Source organism: Microcaecilia unicolor, chromosome 3 (genome assembly GCF_901765095.1).
Source record: "Microcaecilia unicolor chromosome 3, aMicUni1.1, whole genome shotgun sequence".
NCBI classification, from domain to species: Eukaryota; Metazoa; Chordata; class Amphibia; order Gymnophiona; family Siphonopidae; genus Microcaecilia; species Microcaecilia unicolor.
The window spans coordinates 563,131-586,616 of NC_044033.1; the positions used below are offsets into that span (position 1 = coordinate 563,131).

A 23,486-nucleotide genomic window follows, 5' to 3' on the forward strand; every position below is an offset into this window, starting at 1 on the left:
CAAGATCCTGAAAAAGTTCAATACATTTTATGCTGCTTATCCCAGAAATAAGCAGTGGATTTTCCCAAGTCAATTTAATAATGGTCTACGGACTTTTCCTTTAGAAAGCCATCCACTAAGCTAACCACCTTTTCCACATTTCTCTGGCAACGATGGGCAAAGTAGCTTTACTTAACATGAGACAAGTCAATGATTGGTTGCTAGTTGTACCTCTTTTTATGCACCCCACTTGAGAGAGGTGTGTCATTTTTCACACACCCCACTTGAGACATTTTTATCACGGCCCTTTTCATTTTAGTTATGTCCTTCATGCTCCTGCTAAAAGTTTGGGACAGGCTTGGTAGATTTTTCCGATTTTCCATTCTGCTCATCTCACTTGGCAGTAGGTGTGTTGGTAATCTCCCCTTTGATAACTCCATTTTTGTCTCTACAAGGTAACGGAGATTTTCTCTCAGGCCTCACCTCTAGTTGCTTTAAATCTGGGAGCAGTGTGGTTTAAAACTTCTTTTTCAAGATGATTGCAGAAGATGGGACTTTGAAATCCTTTGATATTCTTAAAACAGAATTTCAGCTGCCGGCCCACGATGTGTTTTCCTATTTATAATTACAACATTATGTCAGCTCACTGCCAGTCTCTGCCCTGATGGCAGAACTTCATGAAAGATTAATGGAGACGTTTACACTGGAGGCCCAAAATCATATACCATTAAGTTTTTATCATGTGGCCTTAAAGGAATTATTACCAGAGTTCACTTTTGATGCCTTGGTGCAGAGGTGAACAGAAGATCTACAGGTGGAAATTACAATATTACGCTTGCAGAGTAGTCTCCAATCACATGCTGTCTTTACTAAAAACATCTTATACTGGGAACAGCAATCTAAGTTGATTTTGCAGCTATACATTTCGCTAGTCCGGGTCCATAATGCCAATTTTAGTAACATCTATTGCTGCATCAAATGTCTATGCCCAGCAACATCCCTTGGTCATTTATTTTAGCATAGTCGGAGTACTCAGCGTTTTTGGCATAAAATCAATGAACATGTTTTGTTGATATGGAAAGCTCATTGGACATCAAGACCTACAGCATTATTTAGCTCTTCTGATATTATCCATCCTGTGCCCAAAGGATTTCTGCAATTTATGCAACATTACAACGCTGGCTTCAACCAGAGTCACCCACATTTTCCCAATGGAGATCTTTGATGATCACACAAGCTTCTCTGGAACATTGTGAAGTTACAGAGCTGGATTCTGCTCCTGGGCAACATGTTTGTACAATTTGGGAACCCTTTTGGAACTCTAACACCTTTAGCTCATAGTCGTATAGTGAATGCTTAATATATGTAACTTTGGGGAGAGGGAAGCGGGAGGGAGGTGGTGGGGGGTTTAAAATGTTTACTGAATGCTAGTACTTGAGAGATTATTTTTTGTTACATTTGTACCCCGCGCTTTCCCACTCATGGCAGGCTCAATGCGGCTTACATGGGGCAATGGAGGGTTAAGTGACTTACCCAGAGTCACAAGGAGCTGCCTGTGCCTGAAGTGGGAATCGAACTCAGTTCCTCAGTTCCCCAGGACCAAAGTCCACCACCCTAACTACCACCCTAACCACTCGGCCACTTCTCCTCCAATATGTAAGCCGCATTGAGCCTGCCATGAGTGGGAAAGTGCGGGGTACAAATGTAACAAAAATAAATAAATAGTACTGAAGCAAGAGGGTACTGTTGGTAAAGAGGTGAGATTAAGGTGAAGATTTGGGGGTTAGGGGATGGGAAGGGTGTTCATTGTTATTTAGTTCAAAGTGTTCTTGATGAGTAAAGATCAGGTTCTTTTTTACGTTACCATTTCTGCTGACTGATTTGCGGGAAGCTGCCTATTATTCACTGTGGTAGGTAACTATTGCTCAGCTCTTGTACTCATTGTACCGCATCATGTGCTGGTCAAGCAATCTTGAACTATGACTGCACACCAGCACTTCCAGTGACCCAGGACTGGGCTCTTAAAGCTGGACTGCTGACAAACTTGTCCTTGACTTGTCCAGACATAGGCAGCAGAATGGGATGGACCACCAATGCCACTGTGTTTGATCAATATTTTGCCCAGATCTGGGGTGGGCCTAGAGATTAGGCTGTTTGACCTCTGAAACTAAAAAAGTGTTCTGTTGTTCCTGCCTAAAGAAATAATTTAAACATCCTAAAAGAACTCTAAACTTGATATGCTCCTCAGAGTAATGAACCCTCAAGAAATATCTGATATTTAGATGTGTTGAGAACTCTGTTGGACTCTGAAGGGAATTTTTGAGGCCGAGAGTAACAGGAGCACTCACTTTCTAGTGATAGCCTTCAGCACTCGGAGCTGGGATTCTCGATCGTCATTCATTCCCACAAAGAGCAATTTATCAAACCTGTCAGAAAAAAAAAAGAAATTAAACAACAAATGATCCAAATGTTCTCTGGCTATTTGGCATAACTTTTCCTTCACTGGATACAATTATAGTTTATTTTATTTGCTATGGATTAATATTTTTGAGCTGGTTGATGCTAATTTTTCTTAATTGTGATTTGCTTTTATCTATAGGTAATATATATTGTTGAAAACAGAAAACGTGAAGGAGGATACTGCACTGGTGAAACAGGCTAGATGTCAACAACTCGATATCAGAGCATAGTATCAATGACCTTTATTAGGATACTTTATAGCAGGCTTTTCAATTAAATCTAGGAGCCAGCTACTAAGACCTCCTTCCCTACCCCTCCAACATTGTCCACAGTAGCTCTTTCAGAAACAGAAAAGGAAACGAGCCTTAGTAAATTAGTGTCTGTGGGCAAAAATATGGCCTGGGTCCCCACCAGTCTCTCTCACACACGCTTCTCAGCCTCCACCCAGCCTCTCATACCCCCACCCCCGGCCTTCACCCTGTCTCTCGTACCTACTCTCCAGCTTTCACCTAGCCCTCTCATATCCCCCTTCACCCCAGCCTCTCATAGACCCACCCACCCCCAGCCTTCACCCAGTCTCTCTTACCCCTTCCCCCCTCCCCAGCCTCCACCCAGACATACCCCCTCCCCCACTCCCAGCCTTCACATAATCTCTCTAATACCCTCTCCCCCCAACTCCCAGCCTTCACCCAGTCTGATATACCCCTTCCCCCACTCCAAGCCTTCACCCACTCTCACACCCCCCTCCCTCACTCCCAAGCCTTCACCCAGTCTCAGCCATTCCCCCTTCCCCCACTCCCAGCATTCACCCAGTCTTTCAAACCCCCTCCCCCACTCCCTGCATTCACCCAGCCCTCAAATAACAGCCAATCCCAGGCAGCCAATGTGCTTGGGATTCCTGCCACTTATTTCTTTTTGCAGAACTGCCCCACAAACTGCATCTCCCAGTCTGCACTGCAATTAGCTTTCTATAAACTTGATCCAGGCAGTGCAGCAAATTCACAAAGTCTTGCAGTTTAAAGTCCCTGTGATGTATCTAGTTTGAGGCAGGGGTACTGCTATTCTTCCACAACCCAAATTTAAATGAGAAGCTACTGAAAAGTCTCACCGGCCAGGTCGGAGCAGTGCTGGGTCAAGGAGATCAGGTCGGTTTGTAGCTCCTATGACAAATACATCAGCACTAGGATGAAGTCCATCAAGCTCAGACAGCATCTGTGATACTACCCTGTGCGACAGAAATGGGGTAAAAATAAAAGATGAATACACACTTAACGCATGGAAACAAATGCAAAGGAAATACAAATATGCAATAAGACAACCCAAAAGGTCATACTACAAAACCAAAATAGGGCCAGACCACAAAGACACGCATAAACTTTTCCAACTCGTGAACAAACTACTAGATACCACACCGGTTACCACAACCAGCACAGACACCCCATCAGCAGACAACCTTGCTAAATACTTCAACGAGAAAATTATAACGCTACGAATCATATTACCACTCAATACCACCGACCATGAAAAATTCATTGACTGGACCCAATCCCCGATGAATATCCAGCAGACCAAATCTGGACAAACTTCGCTCTACTCACCGATGAAACCGTCACCCAAGCGATCAACAGGTTTGCCAAATCCCACTGCAAACTGGACATATGTCCCAACAACCTAATAAAATCCGCCCCTCAACGCTTCATAGCAGACCTCACGTCACACCTAAACTACATGTTACAACATGGTCTCTTCCCTAAGGATAAAGGACACATACTACTCACCCCAATACCTAAAGATTCAAAGAAAAAAGCAAATGACATAACCAACTACCACCCGGTAGCATCTATCCCTCTGGCAGTCAAACTAATGCAAAGTATGGCAACCAAGCAGCTTACCGACTACCTAAACAAATGCTCAATACTACATGAATCACAATCAGGATTTCGATCCAACCACAGCACCGAAACAGTACTAATCACTCTCCTAACCAAATTCAAACAAGCAATTGCAACTGGCAATTTTGTACTTCTACAATTCGACATGTCCAGCGCGTTTGACATGGTAAACCACAAAATACTGTTAAACATCCTAGAATACTTCGGGATTGGTGGAAGTGTACTTAATTGGATCAAAGGCTTCCTTACTGCAAGAACATACCAAGTGATATCAAATTCAAATACATCATCACCATAGAAACCTGAATGTGGAATACCCCAAGGATCACAGCTTTAACTGACCCTTTTCAACCTGACACCTCTAGCCAAATCACTATCCAACCAAGGCCTTAATCCCTACATCTACGCAGACGATGCCACGATCTACATCCCTTTCAAACATGATCTAACAGAAATCACAAATGAAATCAAACACAGCCTCCAAATCATGAACTCATGGGCGGATGCATTTCAACTAAAACTCAACGCAGAAAAAACACGTCTCATCCTATCATCACAATATAACACAAACAAACCCACCACTATAAACACCCCAGACTACACCCTCCTTGTTTCAGATAGCCTGAAAATTCTCGGAGTTACAATTGACCGAAATCTCACACTAGAAAGCAATGAGAAAAATACAGCAAAGAAAATGTTCCATTCAATGTGGAAACTCAAAAGAGTAAAACCTTTCTTCCCAAGGGAAATATTCCGCAGCCTGGTACAATCAATGGTGCTAAGCCACCTAGATTACTGCAATGACATCTATGCCGAATGCACAGAACAAATCATAAAGAAACTCCAAACTGCCCAAAACACAGCAGCCAGACTCATATTCAGAAAAATGAAATACGAAAGCGCCAAACCCCTAAGAGAAAAACGACACTGGCTCCCACTTAAAGAACGTATTGCATTCAAAATTTGCACCCTGGTTCATAAAATCATTCACGGCGAGGCCCTGTTCTACATGTCAGACCTCATAGATTTACCAACCAGGAACACAAAAAGGTCAGCACACACATTCCTGAATCTCCACTACCCCAGCTGCAAAAGACTAAAATATAAATCAACATATGCATTCAGCTTCTCCTACATAAGCATGCAACTATGGAATGCACTACCAAATGTCAGAAAAACAATGCATGACCTAACAAACTTCCGAAAATCACTAAAAACCAACCTGTTCAAAAAGGCTTACCACAATGATCCATCCTAAATACCAGACAACGAAATTTATACCAGAACTGAACAAAACTGAACTCTCTATACTTGATTGCTCATATACTTTGTCACTAATGAACTTTAACGCAATACCACTTTGTATTTCTCATTCTGGAAATGGCGATCGCCATTACGGCATAATGTAAGCCACATTGAGCCTGCAAATAGATGGGAAAATGTGGGATACAAATGCAACAAATAAATAAGAGGGAAGAGTGTGAAAATCTGCGACAGTGATACTAACAGACTAGTCTACCCTACACTTCCCATTATATGCTCAGACACAGCAACACAACCCTGTGCCATGGGTTATTCCTTTAACATTACTTTTTTAAAATTTAAAACAATTTATACACCTGCCTAATCTACAGTTCTAGATGGTATACAATAAAACGAACATAATATTAAACAAACATCTGATTAACATAAATACAAAATATTGTATGCACAGAAAGCTAAAAAAACTCCAGCAAAAAGTAAATCTCAGGTCACAATCCATTATTCATCTGTTTCCTCCACAATCACAGAAGAGAAAGTCAGTAAAAGAAGCAAAGGTATTTCAGCTTGGAGAAGAGACAGCCAAAAGGAGATATAGTAGAGGTCTATAAAATTCTGAGTGGAGTGAAACAGGTGACTGTGAATCATAAGAACGTAAGAGTAGGCACACTGAGTCAGACTAATGGTCCATCTAGCCCAGTATCCTGCTTCCAACAGTGGCCAATCCAGGTCACAAGTATCTGGCAGAAAACCAAATCGTGGCAACACTCCATGTCACCAATCCCAGGGCAAGCAGTTGATTCCCATGTCTGTCTCAATAGCACACTATGGATTTTTTCTCCAGGAATTTCTCCAAACCTTTTTTAAACCCAGATACGCTAACCACTGTTATCACCTCCTCTGGCAAAGAGTTCCAGAGCTTAACTATTTGTTGAGTAAAAAAATATTTCCTTCTATTTGTTTTTAAAGTATTTCCATTTTACTTCCTTGAGTGTCCCCCTAGACTTTGTACTTTTGGCATGAGTAAAAAATCAATTTACTTGTACTCGCTCTACACCACTCAGGATTTTGTAGACCTCGATCATATCTTCCCTCATCTATCTCTATTCCAAGCTGAAGAGCCCTAACCTCTTTAGCCTTTCCTCATATGACAGGAGTTCCAATCCCTTTATTATTTTAGTTGGACTTCTTTGAACCTTTTCCAAATCTGCTACATCTATTTTGAGATACAATGGCCAGAACTGAAAGCAATACTCAAGGAGTGGTCGTACCATGGAGCGATACAGATGCATTGTAGTATTTTTTGGTCTTATTCACCAACCCTTTCCTAATTCCTAGCATCCTGTTTGCTTTTTTGGCTGCCGCTGCACACTGAACAGAAGATTTCAGCGTATTATCTATGACACCTAGATCTTTTTCAGGTAACTCTGATTCAGATTATTCTTTTCAATGTGCATCACCTTGCATTTGTCCACATTAAATTTCATCTGCCATTTGAATGCCCAGTCTCATAAGCGGTCGGTGGCCCAACTGTTTGGGGAGGCTAAAGGGGGCGGGGTTAGGGGTGGGGCCAGGGGTGGGGCTTAAATCCATAATTCTCAGATCACACACAGAAAAAAAAAATAAATGTCACAATTAATACCTTTTATTAAATTTAGATATTAGCTATGTATCATATGTCAAAGAATAAAGTGGTTGCTCAAAGCATATACTAACCACAATCGCTCAACTGCAAAACACTATGCACAACTTTGTGCAAAAACACACTCTGAACCTTACTGTACCATAAATATTACACTGGGCAGAACCTAATACACCAATATACCACCCATATGGAAAATGCAGACCGTCAACAATATTGAAACAAGGGATCATAATATCACAATTCTCATGTAGAGCCACAAAACATCCTAATTCATGTTTAATGTGGGACAAAATGTCATAAATAAGTAAATCAACTTTTAATGTTGAACACCTAATTCTCAAAGTGAACATATTCCAAACACTATAATGAAAATAAAATGATCTTTTCTACCTTTGTTGTCTGGTGACTTTGTTTTTCTGATTGTGCTGGCCCAGTATCCGATTCTGCTGCTATCTGTCCTCTTAACTCCGTTTCCAGGGCTTCCTTTCCATTTATTTGTTTACTTTCCGCCTTTCTTCTTCATTTCTTGTCCTACATCCGTAAGTAAAAGCTGGGTCCTCCGCAAACTTGACTGTCCAATCGATCCAGCTTTTGCCTATTTTCTTCATCCATGTGCAGTTTTTCTACTCTCTTCCTTTTCCGTCATCTCATCTCCTTCCTCACTCCTCCCTCCATGTCCAGCAACCCTCCTCTCCCCCCTACCCTCCCCTCCATCCACCCATGTCCAGCAACTCTCCTCTCCCCTGCCCTCTCCTCTCCCCTTCATCCACCATGTGCAGCAACCCTCCTCTCCCCTTCCCTCCATCCACCCATGTCCAGCAACCCTCCTCTCCCCTGCCCTCTCCTCTCCCCTTCTTCCACCATGTCCAGCAACCCTCCTCTCCCCTTCCCTCCATCCACCCATGTCCAGCAACCCTCCTCTCCCCTCTCCTCTCCCCTTCATCCACCATGTCCAGTAACCCTTCTCTCCCATTCCCTCCATCCACCCATGTCCAGTAACCCTCCTCTCCCCTGCCCTCTCCTCTTCATCCACCATGTGCAGCAACCCTTCTCTCCCCTTCCCTCCATCCACCCATGTCCAGCAACCCTCCTCTCCCCTTCCCTCCATCCACCCATGTCCAGCAACCCTCCTCTCCCCTGCTCTCTCCTCTCCCCTTCTTCCACCATGTCCAGCAACCCTCCTCTCCCCTTCCCTCCATCCACCCATGTCCAGCAACCCTCCTCTCCCCTTCTTCCACCATGTGCAGCAACCCTCCTCTCCTCTCCCGTCTGCCCTGTTTCCTTCCTGCCCCCCCCCCCCCGCCGTACCTTTAAATATTATAGTTTTGCTGGAGTCGCGGGCAGCCGGCATTGAAGACATCGGCAGGCTTACGCCGGTTCCAGCAGCCTGCCTTCCCTTCCCTCGTTGCAAGTCGGATGATGGCTCCGCCCTCTTCTGACGTATTTCCTGTTTCTACGAGGGCGGAGCCATCATCCGACTTGCAACGAGGGAAGGGAAGGCAGGCTGCTGGAACCGGCGTAAGCCTGCCGATGTCTTCAATGCCGGCTGCCCGCGACTCCAGCAAAACTATAATATTTAAAGGTACGGTGGCGGCGGGGCGGGGCAGTGGCGGGCTGGGGAGACTTAGCCTCCCCAAGCCTCTTATACGGGGCGCCTATGCCCAGTCTTCCAATTTCCTAAGGTCTTCCTGCAGTATTTTACAGTCTGCACATTTTGCAGTTTTACACCATCTGCAAATTTAATCACCTCACTCACTGTACCAATATCCATATCATTTATAAATATGTTAAATAGCACCGGTCCCAATACAGATCCCTGCGGCACTCCACTGTTCACCCTTTCTCAAGAAATATAAACCTTTGTTCCTTACGTAGTAACAGGTCACTCAGATCAATATGCCACATGTGGTAAGGCGGGTGTTTACATTGTGTACCCGCACTGATTGCAATACTACACAATTTGTATATGGGATTTGTTGTCCCTGTGGGGTGTGGTATATTGGACATGCGATCCACAAGATCAAGTGTAGGATACCTCAACATTTGAGCAACCTTCGTGTGCAGAGACAGGAGGTCATGCTGTTCAAGATTTCAAATTTGTGGTGTTATGTCAATACAGGAGCATTAGAGGTGGTAATATTTCCATGCTGTTACTACATAAGGAACAAAGGTTTATATTTACTTGGAATACAATCATTCCCCATGGTTTGAATAAGGAAGTGGAATGGTTGAATGTATGACAGGGCAGGATTTAAGGTATTTGAACTGCTAAGAGTCCAGAGGCTCCATACGCATGCATCAGCGTTCTTTGGAGCTCCGATTGAGGATGTGAGAGTAGTATTATTATTTATTGCATTTGTATCCTACATTTTCCCACCTATTTGCAGGCTCAATGTGGCTTACATAGAGGCATATTTTCAAAGCACTTTGGGAGGCTAAGTTCCATAGGTTTCTATGGAACTTTGGGAGGCTAAGTGCTTTGAAAATGAGCCAGATAGTGGCTTACATAGTTTTAACATTGACGTTTCAGTATGTCAAGTACAATTAGTGATGTGTGGCGATTAGGTAAAGGAAGTAAAAGGAAGGAAGGGAGTGATTGGGTAGTTATATAAGGTGGGGATTCATGGTTGAGTGGCTTGGTGAGGTAGTTCGGTGAGGTTATAGGTTCTCTTTGTAGGCCTTGTTGAAGAAAAATGTCTTCAGAGATTTTCGAAAGATATTTATTTCGTTGATTGCTTTTAAGTCTGTAGGCAATGCATTCCATAATTGCGTGCCCATGTAGGAGAAGGTGGAGGCACGCATGTTACAAAAAAAAAAAAACGGGGAAAGAAGTGCTCATCAGGGACGTCCTTTATGTTCACTATATATTAAAAAAAAAAAAAGACGAGCTGTGCCTATGGACGTCCTTTATGGACATCCTTCTCCGCCGCCCCCGCCCCCCCCCCCCCCGGGTGATCGAGTCCCGACAGGAGCAGGAGAGAACGCCAACACCAGGTCCCAGTTGGATGCTGGGGAGGACCCGGGAGGAGCAGGCACTGCAGGACTTCAGGCCTGAGCCTCTGGTTTGGCTGGCAGGGGTCCCCCAAGGCCCCACCAGCAGAAGATGTCTTCCTCCAGCGCTGCTCTTCACTCTGCCCCCCCCCCCCGAGATCGCTGCCGCTCCCCCTCCCCCCTGCATTGAAATGACAGCTTCCCGCAGCCCCAGCCTCCAAGCCATCCTCCGCACCCCCGAGGCACCGCCCCTACCGCCCCCCCTGAGTTCGTCACCACCGCTGCTCCCCCCCCTCCACCCGCCCCCCTCCGTCTGCCACCGGGACGGGCCCTCACAGCGCCTCTCAATTCAGAAAACAACAGCTGATCGCCTCCCTTCGGACTTCCCTCCTTTCCTCCCTGGCTCGCCCTCGTCTGACGTAAGTAACGTAGGTAAGTAACTTACGTCAGACGAGGGCGGGCCAGGGAGGAAAGGAGGGAAGTCCGAAGGACGTCCATAAAGGACGTCCATAGGCACAGCTCGTCTTTTTTTTATATATATAGTGAAGGACGTCCATAAAGGATGTCCTTGGCATGCGCAGAGCAGCCAGCATAACGCTTGGCTGCTTTGCACAATCTCGACCGGCCGACTGTTTAACGATGGAATAGAGAATGCAAGTGAGCTACAACAAGCAGCTCATTTGCATTCCTATTCCTTGATGCATGCCCGTTCCTTACCGATTCGCTAAGGGAATCAGTAAGGAAAGGGCTTTAATGAGTCTTTAGTGCATCTTGGCCAGAATCTGAGAAGTTCCGAGAGAAAAGGACATTTCTCTGGTAAGTGAACACTATTTTGCTTTGTGCTTTGAAAACTTAAAGATTGGGGTTTAAAGGAGGAATTGTAGGTTAGTGACAGGCAAAATAAAAATATATAAAGCAAATTTTATCAACTAATCTCCATAGTCTTTTCCACTTAGTTTTAAAAACTTTCTACCACAGCACCAACAGATAGAATCAAGCAGGCACTGCAGGATCTAGTTTAGTATTAAGGGGGGAATAAAAAGAGAGAGAGAGAGAGAGAGAGAGAGAGAGAGAGAGAGAGAGAGAGAGAGAAAAGCAAGCATTATTAACTAGTTGCCATAGTGTACAAACCCTTTTCCCATAGTTTTAAACTGAAATTTTCTCTAGAAATAGGCATTTTTCCCATAGTTTTAAACTGAAATCTTTTCTAGAGGTAGAAACTAAAACAGCCAAAAACTCTTGTTCTAAAAGGCAGCTATTTTCTGCTGCTGGAGAGGTAGCACATCCAGCAACTTCAACTGTGTTAATTAAGGTGTGGGGAAGTAGAATACTTGCATAGGTTGCTGAGTCAGCTTCAAAGAGCCTGTTTAAAAAAGTCCCCTTAGATTCAAAACTATATAAAGAGGACAGGTCCCACTGAACTTTCTTTCTGAGAAGTTCCGAGAGAAGACATTTCTCTGGTAAGTGAACACTACTTTGCTTTGTGCTTTTGGAACATAAAGATTGGGGATTAAAGGAGGCATTGTAGGTTAGTGTTAGGTAAAATAAAAATCTAAAAAGCAAATTTTATCAACTAATCTCCATAATCTTTTCCACTTAGTTTTAAACACTTTGTACCACAGCATTAACAGATAGAATCAAGCAGGCACTGCAGGATCTAGTTTAGTCTTCCCACCCACCCTCCCCAACACCTGCTCACCTCTAGGACAACTCTTCATTTATAATCAGTTCTTGTAATTAGGGTAACAAGCAAGGAGTGCTCTTACAGAGTTTTAAATACATTTCATTACCATCTAAGAAGGAAACACTAAATATACTATATAAACTAAAAGACACTTTTATTTAGGCTAATAGTAACATAGTAGATGACAGCAGAAAAAGACCTGCACGGTCCATCCAGTCTGCCCAACAAGATAAACTCATATGTGCTACTTTTTGTGTATACCTTACCTTATTGTACCGTATAAGTCTGCCCAGCACTATCCCCGCCTCCCAACCACCAGCCACGCCTCCCACCACCGGTTCTGGCACAGACCGTATAAGTCTGCCCAGTACTATCCCCGCCTCCCAACCACCAGTCCCGCCTCTGGCACAGACCGTATAAGTCTGCCCAGCACCATCTCCGCCTCCCGCCACCGGCTCTGCCACCCAATCTCGGCTAAGCTCCTTAGGATCCATTCCTTCTGAACAGGATTCCTTTATGTTTATCCCACGCATGTTTGAATGTTTGAATTCCATTACCGTTTACGTTTCCACCACTCTAAGATAGAGTCAGCAGTCCAGCAGCAAGAGGGGTGCTATCCAGTCTTTTGCATTGAGTGCCACATGTATGATTATCTCCCAGTTGGTGAGATGTCTCATGTGTGTGTCCGATGCAAATGAGGACTTGCAAGATGCAAATGTCCATTCTCTTGAGGCTAGAGTAGCAGACTTGGTGGAGCTAAGGGAGACAGAGAGGTACATAGAGGAGACCTACAGGGATGTTGTAGAGAAGTCCCATCTCCAGTCTGGTAGCCCCTGTGCTACCTTGGAGGAGGGCAGTTTCCTACAAGGAGAGCATCACCCTGGTGAAGTAGTACTCCTGTAGCCAAGACCTGCCCACCAGTGGATGTACTATCCTCTCGCACCGAGGATATGTCTCCAAGTGCTGACCGGGAGGGAAAGGTTAGGACAGCTGTTGTAGTTGGTTATTCATTAGGCATATAGATAGCTGGGTGGCTGCTGGACGTGAGGATCGCCTGGTGACTTGCCTGCCTGGTGCGAAGGTGGCGGACCTCACGCATCACCTAGATAGGATTTTAGATAGTGTTGGGGAGGAGCTGGCTGTCTTGGTACATGTGGGTAGAGAGACTCTGGAAGCCAAATTTAGGCTCTTAGGTAGAACACTCAAATTCAGATCCTCTAGGGTAGCATTTTCTGAAATGCTACCTGTTCCACGCGCAGGGCCCAAGAGACAGGCAGAGCTCTGGAGTCTCAATGCGTGGATGAGACGATGGTGCAGGGAGGAGGGTTTTAGATTTGTTAGGAACTGGGCAACGTTCTGGGGAAGGGGGAGCCTATTCCGAAAGGATGGGCTCCACCTTAACCAGGGTGGGACCAGGCTGCTGGCATCGGCATTTAAAAAGGAGATAGAGCAGCTTTTAAACTAGAAATGGGGGGGGGGGGGGGGGGGGGGGGAGGCAGTCGCTCAAAAGCGCATGGTTCGGGATAAGGTATCTTTCAAAGATATCACCAAAACAGGGAAGATAGGGTACCCTGATAGTGAGGTTGCAAAAGAGACCGTAGTAGATTAGGTGTCCTTAAATAAAAATCAAGGAACGAATTGAGTTCAAGATCTGCACGACTGTACACAAAATCATTCACGCAGATGCCCCACTCTATATGCTAAACTTAGTGGACTTACCGCCCAGGAATGCCAAAAGATCGGCCCGCAAATTCCTCAACCTGAACTTTCCCAGCTGTAAAGGAATGAAGTAAACAGGCTTATGCTACCACCTTTGAGTACAAAAGTACACAGTTTTGGAACGCACTACCCATGGCCCTTAAAACCATGACCAATCTAACCAGCTTTCGCAAAGCTTTGAAAACACATCTCTTCAACAGAGCCTACAAAAGTCACCCTCATTGAAACAAATCATTCCCTAAACCACCCAAGTACACCAAAAGACCTCTTTCACGACCTTACCTAACACCTTCTACCTAAATTCCTCTTTCACCTCAGCTTATGATCGACTGTTTTCTTAGATCATGTAATGATGTTCTCATTTCCATACTCTGTAAGCCACACTGAGCCTGCAAAAATGTGGGAAAATGTGGGGTACAAATACAATAAATAAATAAATAAATGAGGAAAGCATGGCGGTGGGTCTGTAGGTTTTATGGCCTATCCGCAGAATCCTCTCCGTTGCTGCCAATCCAGGGTAACAGAGACTTCATGCCTGGTTCCACCTCGGCAGATTTTGCCACGCGGGGGACAAAAAAATTTACAGTATTTATACCAGCTATATAATGAGGATGGCACACAAAAATCTCAGGAGGACCTGCAATTGGAATATGGGACTAAATTTCTTTTCTATGTTTCAACTGCGCCATTATTTAAGATCCCTGCCGGCCCCTACTATGACAGCGCAGGTGTGGGAACAATTAGTCACTATATTGGGGTTAGACGCACAATTAAGGGTCCCGCTCAAATACTATCATGCTTCTCTGCGGGAAAACCTGGGCGAGGTGGAATACGGTAAATTAACCAATTGCTGGAATAAAGAGCTAGCGATAAACCTCCAGACGGAAACGGTAAAGGTCTGTCTCTTGGGAACCCAAAGACTGACGGAGAATGTGACGTTGCAAGAAACACATTATAAATTTTTGATGCGGATGTATATTTCCCCTCATAGAGCGTATAGGGCATCCATGGGGACGGAGGATAGGTGTAAGAAGTGTGCCCAATCCCCAGCTGATCTAGGACACATGTTTTGGAGGTGCCCGCGGATCCTTGGTTTTTGGCGCCAGGTTTGTCAGCATGTGTCTGGGGACCAACTCCATCTCAGCTATTTGAGGTGTTCAGGGTGTCCCCGTTTGTTCCTCGGGGCCTTAGATGCTTCTTGATAAAAACAACTTTGGTTGGAAAGAAATCGATTCCTCAACAGTGGATAACCGGAGATCCGCCCACACTACAACACTGGCGATCCAATATGATTCACCTCTGCGCTTTGGAGCGCAGGGGAGTGGAAGACCTATCCTCGCCACAAGGAGACTGGCTTTGCCAAGTCTGGTCCCCCTTCTGGGACTCATTGACTGCAGTAGCGCGTAGTAGAATTTTGAATTCTTAAGTGTGACATAGGAGGGAGGGGATTGGGGTGGGTGGGGGGAGTGGAGTTGTTCAAGGGGACGGGGAGGGAGGCGGGAGGTGGGTAAAAGCAAAGGAGAAATTAGATCTTACCTGCTAATTTGCTTTCCTTTAGTCCCTCCGGACCGGACCAGGATTGGACTGATGGGTTGTGCTCGCCTACCAGCAGGTGGAGACTGAGAAAAAACTCTAACTCTAGAGAGCCAATAGGAGCCCTGGCCATGTGACCTTAGCCTCAGTATTTGAATAGCAAAGCAGGAAAGAAAGAAAGACCTTCTGTGCCGTATGGAATCCTAGCAGCCACAAAGCACTCGGCAATGCCAAGTATCAGAGCTCACCAGCAACTCTCACCAGAGAAGTGGTATGGCCCGATATGTATTACAGCTCACCAGCAACTCTCACTAGAGAAGTGGTATGGCTCACTTGTACTATAGCTCACCAGCAACTCTCACCAGAGAAGCGATATGGCTCACATGTAATATAGCTCACCAGCAACTCTCCCCAGAGAAGTGGTATGGCTCACATATAATATAGCTCACCCGCAACTCTCACCAGAGAAGTGGTATGGCTCACTTGTCTTATAGCTCACCAGCAACTCTAACCAGAGAAGTGGTATGGCCCACTTAAGATTTTATATATATTCCATCAACTGAGCTTACCAGCAACTCTCACCAGAAAAGTGGTAAATCATATTTAAGGTTTTATAGATATTCCAGCAACTGAGCTCAGCCACAACTCTCACCAGAGAAGTGGTATGGCGTATTTAAGGTTTTATAGATAGATTCCAGCAATTGAGCTCACCAGCAACCACCAGAGAAGTGGTATAGACCACGTAAAGTTCTGTATATATATAGTATTGTTCCACGAATCGTAAAGGAATGAATACACTTCCTACTGAATACACTTCCTACTTAATAAAAGAAGCTAAAGAGTAGAGAGAACATGGGAGGGGCCTGGTCCGGTCCGGAGGGACTAAAGGAAAGCAAATTAGCAGGTAAGATCTAATTTCTCCTTCCTTAGCGTCCCTCCGGACCGGACCAGGATTGGACTGATGGGAAGTACCAAAGCAGTAATCTGAAGGGAGGGACCTTATGAAAACTGCAGAGAAATGTTCATGCTGCATAGGCCACCTGGCGACAACTAACATGTAGTGTGTCCCAATGAGCAAAATAAAATGAAACTAGGACTAAGTTGCCAACTTACCAATGTGCACCGAGAGCACCAAAAATCGCCGTAGTAAGAATAGAGCCCGCTTCTGAAGTTGTGGAATATGTTGTAATACGCTGTGGAACTGCCCTCTCAGCGAGAAGAGAAATAGACATTCTCATTTCCTTGATCCTTCGCGATATAGCAGGTTAGAAACAATGAAAAACTTTTACGCCTACTGGCTAGAAGGACAAAACCAATAAGAAAAAACCGATTGGGAAAGGTGAAAACTTTAAACTACAGCAGACCGAAAAGAAGTTACCAACCATAGAAGTATTCCACACATAGATCTACTTGCTGCAATGGCTACTGGGAACACTGCTTGAAGAGGAAAACTTTATAGAAAAAGTTATGGCTACTAGAAAACAGAACTTTAAGAGTCTGTTCACCTAGTTCACCTAGCTGGTGGATGAAGCGGGAGGTACAGGTGCAGGACTCCTTTAAGAAACCGCTTTGACAGTGGATGCTGCATAAGCGTGCGGTTGTCAACAGTATCATGCATCACTGATAGAGCTGCCAAATGAACTCTAATGGATGAGTAAGACAGACAAGATTTCGCAAGATGCAGAAGATATTCCAAAACATGCAAAATGGATACTGTTTGTGGAATGAAGTGGCGAGAGGAGTACCACAGAGTGAACCGTCGCCACTTTGATTCATAGGACTTTAATGTAGATTTCTGTCTGGAAGCAATTAAAACTTGAAGTACTTCCTGCGAAAATATCAAAGATGTTGCAGACCCAGTAACCACGCCATAAGTTTGAGTGACTGGGGGTCCGGATGTAGAAGGGTGCCTTGGTTCTGCGTAAACACCTAGTGAGATGATGGAAGAAACGCATAAAGAAGGCTGAAAAACCCCTGCTGGACGTTGGCATCTGTCCCTGTCTCCGTCAAGACTGTTGCTGAACGGAAGAAGCAAGAAATGTTCATGAGCCTGAAGGCAAAAAGAGATAGCCCTGAAGTGTCGCAGTGAGGAAGTAAGGCTGAAAAAATGAGAGTCCATTCACCTAAATGCAGGGTGACACAACTAAGAAAAAATGAGTACAAACTCAAGAGTATACTCTTAACTCCTCCTTGGCGGATGACATAACCCATTGCCCAACATAGCTCTCTCCGCCTTGTTTGTCAGTAGGGAAAACAAAATTCACCCGAAGGTAAAACGAATTGCTGAGGTCCCCCAGAAAAAAAATATATACAAAAAAGCTTCTGCCAAAAAGTGTACTGCACGAAGCATCCCAATGACAGAACTAAGGTTCTTGAGATAACTAGATGACACTTAAATAGCGCGATTGATGACCCTGAGATTCGCAATAGTATGAAGGAAAATTCCTTCTTGGGCATTAGAGAGTAAAATTGCATTCTGCAGAATAGAGCGAGGAAATGGCCGAAGGCCCAAGGTCACCAAGAAAAATATAAACTGGGATGTTTGCAGAGGAGACAAAAGACTGTGCGCCAACCTGACTAAACAAAGAGAAAATCAGAGATATCTGATGAGAGATCAAATGAGAGGCCTGGCTACAATCACCACCCAACCTAGAGACTGTAAGAAATGCAACACCCGGTGCGTGACCCGAGAACTCTGCTGATAAGACTTTCTCCAATTAGGCAGTCGTCTAGGTAAGAATGAAATGACCCTAAGATCTATAAAAGAACGGAAGAGAGAGTACTGCTGAAAATGACCGGTTAATGCATAAGCAAAAAACTAGCCATTCTCTGGATCCTGAGGAGAAGAGGAAGGGTGAGCAAGGACACCAGTTAAATAGGGCTACAAACTCCAACCCTATCTCTATGGCGTTCCATAGTTGGGTAAGTTCTGAATATAGAAAGTTCTGAATATAGGAGTCCACCAGCTATGGTAGTACGCTCCGGACAGAAAAAAATTGTCCCAGTATGAACGTCTGATTCACCGGCCTGTAATTTCTTGGATCTCCCTAATCCACATACCACTAATCCACGTACCACGGTCATGCGTCCTCCCTCACTGAGATGTAGATTGTAAGCTCCTTTGAGCAGGGAACGTCCTTCTTTGTTAATTTGTACAGCGCTGCGTAACCCTAGTAGCGCTCTAGAAATGTTAAGTAGTAGTACCAAACTCACACCCAATAGATATGAATGTTGAGCTTGTTTCAGGTTAAAACACCGAACCTAGGCCCAGGGTCCCCGGTGTTCCTAGTGGTGAACAGCCATGGCAAATATTGTATGCGTTAGTTTGCAGAATTACTGCAAAGCCTTGCTTTTGGAGCAGAGATTTCTGTTCGATACTCTCGTGAGAGTTTTTTTTTTTTTTTTCTTTAATGCTGTTCTGGCTGTAGAAAGGTGGACATTTGAGCTTCCCCAGAATGGCAAAACTTATGTACCTATGCCCATTAGATATGAATGCTGGACTTGATGGACTTTAGGCCTTACCCAGCATAACCATACTTATGTACCTATGGTATAAATACACAGGAAGTGAGTGAATCCCCTTCCAATTGAAAGAACACTCTGGAGTGAAGGCGCATAGAATGAAAATGAAAAAGGACAAACTTGGAAATTACCTGTAACGAAAAAAGTGAAGTTGTGCCACAGCCACTTGGTGAAGGCAGTGTAGACAAGACTGTATCTGAATTCAAGAAAGCTTGATATAACATCAGGTCTCTAAGGAAGAGGAAGAGATAGCAGATGGTATGTATAGGCATACTGGACCAAACCAGGATGTTTATAATCTGCCAATGCTGAACTGATAGAGTAGAGACAAACACGAGTAGATGGTTTGAGGACCGTCCACTATCTTTAAGTGAAAGGATGACTTTATTCTCTAAGTGACCATATGTCCTGTAAAAACCAGAAGAAAGCTAAAATGAAATATGAGAGGCTTCAAGGCAGTTGGAAAAGAAGGGAAGACATGAATAAAGCATGCCTGCTAAGGCAGCTGAGTGACTGGGAGCTTGGTAGACAGGACTGTCCCTCAGAGAATATGAAAGAGCTGATATATCCCCATGGCATCTGAACAATATACTGTATGCCTCTAGAGAAGGCTTCTTAAAGTCGGAAAAAGAAAACACTGTATAACACTACAGCCATTGAGAGTGTCTGTTAAGTTCTTAAAACACTATATAACATCATAGGCATGGAGTAAAATGCTTGAAAGGAACTAAGATATTATGGTCAGAATTGCAAAGTACCAATCAATTGACTCTTAGACAATGTAGTCCTATTCACCAGGGAATGAGAAAGACAGAAATTTACTCTATGCCTATAGAGAAAGTTTCTAAAGTTCTTAAAACACTGTATAATACTACAGCTATTGAGGAAAATGCTTGAAATGAATTATGATATTATGATAAGATGTAGATTTTCCACCAGGCAATGAAAAATGACTGAGCACCAGAAAAAACTAGTGTTAACAGCCCCGTGATACATAGAAATTTAAAGAAGAAAAGCTTGTTATATATCCATATATGAAAGGAGCCCCTTTCAATCAAATATTGCCTGCTGATGTGAAGAGCATTTTAGAATACGCCGTTCAGCACATACAAAAGTGTACACATCTTGGAGCCGAACTGCTCTATGAACTGCAGCCTTACCTTCAGCAGAGAGATCCCCGACTGATAAGATGGAGGGAGAAACAAAATGGCCGCCGTTCGCGCCACTGGCCCTGTGGTGATCGTCGACAGCGCGCCCAACACCTCCGAACAAGTGAAGCCCAGTGGAACGGCGAAGAAACAACAGCCGGCGAAAAAGGCCCCGAAAAAAACCGGAGGCAGCACTGGACCCGAAGAAACCTTGAAGGGAGAGCAAAATTTACACGTTCCGGCTGCGTGAACTGCGCCTGACCGACAGCAGCTGTTTGAACTTTTAAGCCATATCAGAAAAAACAGGTGGCCGCGCTTATGCAGTTCGCACCTTTCTTTTTTTTTTTTTTTTTCATTTCTTTAAACTGCCGCTGCCAAAACGCAAGAAAATGGAGGAAATTAAATCTGACGAGAAAAATCGCTGTTTAAAGTCACAGACACTGAATTATTTTCTTCTGTTTTTTTTTTTTTTTTAATAACCCCTCAATCATAATAAAACACTGGAGCTGCCTGCTCGTTAGAAGTCTGGGGAAAGAAAGGCTGCTTCTTTGAATTTCCTTTTATTTGATTTAATTCTTTTAAAGCAGCTACCTGTTAAAGTGGCTGCCTCTCCCAAAGACGGTACACCTTTCCAGAGAAAGGGACGGCCCTTCCCTGCTAAGCCAGGGAGATGGGGAGGAAGGGGGGTGGACTCGAGACACCCGAGTTTAACACCCCCGAGGCTGTCAAAGAAAGAAGAGAAAGGAAACCCTGTCAAGCCTCTAAATAAGATTCCAGGCACAGAAGAATTATCACAAATATCTGTAATATCTAAAGAGAAAAGGAGAGAGACTAATGGGCTCACTTCCTACCTGCTGGGAGACTGAGAAAATACTGAGGCTAAGGTCACATGGCCAGGGCTCCTATTGGCTCTCTAGAGTTAGTTTTTTCTCAGTCTCCACCTGCTGGTAGGCGAGCACAACCCATCAGTCCAATCCTGGTCCGGTCCGGAGGGACGCTAAGGAAAATGTATTTGTACTGAGTTCCATTCTACCAATATGACATGGCTTTAGTGGTGTATGGAGTGTTTTTACAAGGACAACATTGTGTTTATTTTTTGCACCAATAAAAAATATTTAAAATAAAATAAAAAATGCTCCCCCTGTCCAAGAGGTATTTTTCCTGTAGAGAAGGAAAACTGTCTAGTCTACCCTCTTCAGTCAGTACTTGAAACAAGTAGCAAATTGCTTTACCTTTCCAAGTCTTATGATTTAAAGTTTTTATTGATGATGCATAGACATCTTATCACACAGGTCATGATATAATACAATACTGATAACACCACCACCACCATATTAAAGAAGTCCATCATCTCGTTTTTAGCCTTTTACATCAAAATTCTTCCCCCCAGCCCTCTACACCCCCCCCCCCCCAAAAAGGAGGTCTGAATCTACATGTAGTGGTGAGGTACATGCAGCTTAAAGAGATCACAATCGGGATCCAGCAATGCGCCCTACGCGGCTCAAGTCAACTGCCGCCCTGTAGCATCAATCCCACTGGTGGTCAAACTGATGGAAAGCATGGTAACCAAACAATTTACTGATTACACAAACGAATTCACAATCAGGATGTCATCCCCTCCATAGCACTGAAAGAATACTAATTACCCTCCTAGCCAAATTCAAGCAGGAAATAGCAACAGGAAAAAGCATACTTCTCCTCCAATTCAACATGTCCAGTGCGTTCGACTTGGTAAACCATAAAATACTACTAAGACTCCTAGATTACTTCGGGATTGGTGGACACATACTTAGTTGGATCAAGGGTTTCCTAACCACTAGAACAGATAATGTAAGATAATGTAATGACTGCATCATAACAACACTCTGTAAGCCACATTGAGCCTGCAAAAAGGTGGGATAATGTGGGGTACAAATGCAATAAATAAATAATAATCATCATCAAGTGAAATCAAGCTCAAACATATCACCGTGGAAAGCAGAATGCGGAGCACCTCAAGGATCACCACTATCACCGATCCTTTTCAGCCTAATGATGACCCCACTAGCCAAATCCTTATCCAACCAAGGCCTTAACCCTTTCATCTATGCAAACGATGTCACAATATACATTCCTTACAAATGTGATCTGACAGAAATCACCAACGAAATCAAGCTCAGCTTGAATACTACTACTACTACTATTTAGCATTTCTATAGCGCTACAAGGCATACGCAGCGCTGCACAAACATAGAAGAAAGACAGTCCCTACTCAAAGAGCTTACAATCTAATAATTATCATGGACTCATGGGCAAACGCATTTCAACTAAAACTCAACACAGAAAAAACACACTGTCTCATCCTCTCATCCCAATACAATACGAACAAACTCACAAACATAAACAACCCAGATTATACCCTCCCTATCTCAGACAGCCTCTATATGCTAATAACCACAGCAGCAAAATATCTACCCTTTCTCCCTCTTACCCAGTTTGCCCATAGCTCCAGCCTAAGGGTCTCAATCAATCAGATAAGAGAGGCAGGGATTGAGGGACTAGCTGGACATAACACTCCTCACCAAATGACATCAAAAATATATTTGTTTTTAATGCACTTTGAATGTTGGAAATGAAAGTTCCACTTGGAGTAGGGCAGGGAGAGTCAAGTCTAACCCTTAAAAGACCCAACCCCTTGACCTTTGGTGAGAAGCACCTTAGAGATTAGTAATGTAGCTTTTTTTTTTGCCCTGCCACAGATATCTGTAACATGGTATATACAGGATGTAACCTTCTCTCATCTTTACCTAGAAAAGGCAGCGGGAGCATCTCGAAGACATAAAGCCACTTTGGCACAACAATCATATTACAGACACGAATCCTACCCTATATGGAAATGGGATACGTATCTGTTGAAGTGGACGTGCCAAAGATTTCGTTAAATTTAGTTTGAAAGCTAAGACTAATCCAAAGTTACTACATAAGGTAAGGCTCTATGGAGGGATATATAGAAATAAGACAATACTAGCATAAGATCTGCAAAATCCAAAATTTTAACCTGATGAGGACTGAACACCCGTAACCTTGGCATCAAGTATATGCAGTAACGGTTCAAGAAATAGTAAAAAGGAGGGGAAGCAGATAGCCCTGTCTTGTTACCCTTTGAATAAAGTGGGGAGGTAAAAGGGAAGGACCAAAGAGCACACTGTACGTACATTAAAATTACTTTCACTTCGGGGGGGGGGGGGGGGGGGGGGGGAGACTGGTTCTGTGTGGGTGGTTGGGAGGGTTGTTAGGGTGTTATATTGAAACTGTATTGTAATATAATAGTAATAATTCGGTTTGGTTGTCTTCTTGCAATAATAAAGAGATTATAACTAAAATTACTTTCACTTTTATTACTTTTCTTGTAAACTGCTTGGATGCTCTCCACAAGGCAGGATATCAAATAATAAATGAAATTTGAATATTTAAAATTAGGGCCTATAAAGCCAGCAGAAAGAAAATGTTGCTGTTTTGAAGGGGATGCCTAAATAGGCTTTGGCAAGTTATAGAAAAAAAAGGGAGGGGGGAAATAGTAATTCAAAGAGAAACCCAGGAAAAAAAAATCAGAGTGAAGAGGTCCGATAAGGTTAGTTTCTAAATTGTCTATCTTGGTATAGCTGGGGAGGGGT

The 23,486-nt window shown here is 43.8% G+C and overlaps 1 protein-coding gene across 1 annotated transcript in view; it reads right to left on the reverse strand.

Annotated features, from left to right (window-relative positions):
- The window catches only part of PEX6 (peroxisomal biogenesis factor 6), a 314,233-nt gene that overhangs the window by 30,819 nt on the left and 259,928 nt on the right, over positions 1-23,486 (reverse strand). The window contains exons 16-17 of the mRNA XM_030195683.1: positions 3,548-3,664; positions 2,328-2,405 (exon numbers count right to left, since the gene is read on the reverse strand). Coding sequence (XP_030051543.1) covers positions 2,328-2,405; positions 3,548-3,664 — 195 coding nt within the window. The remainder of the gene's footprint in view (positions 1-2,327; positions 2,406-3,547; positions 3,665-23,486) is intronic.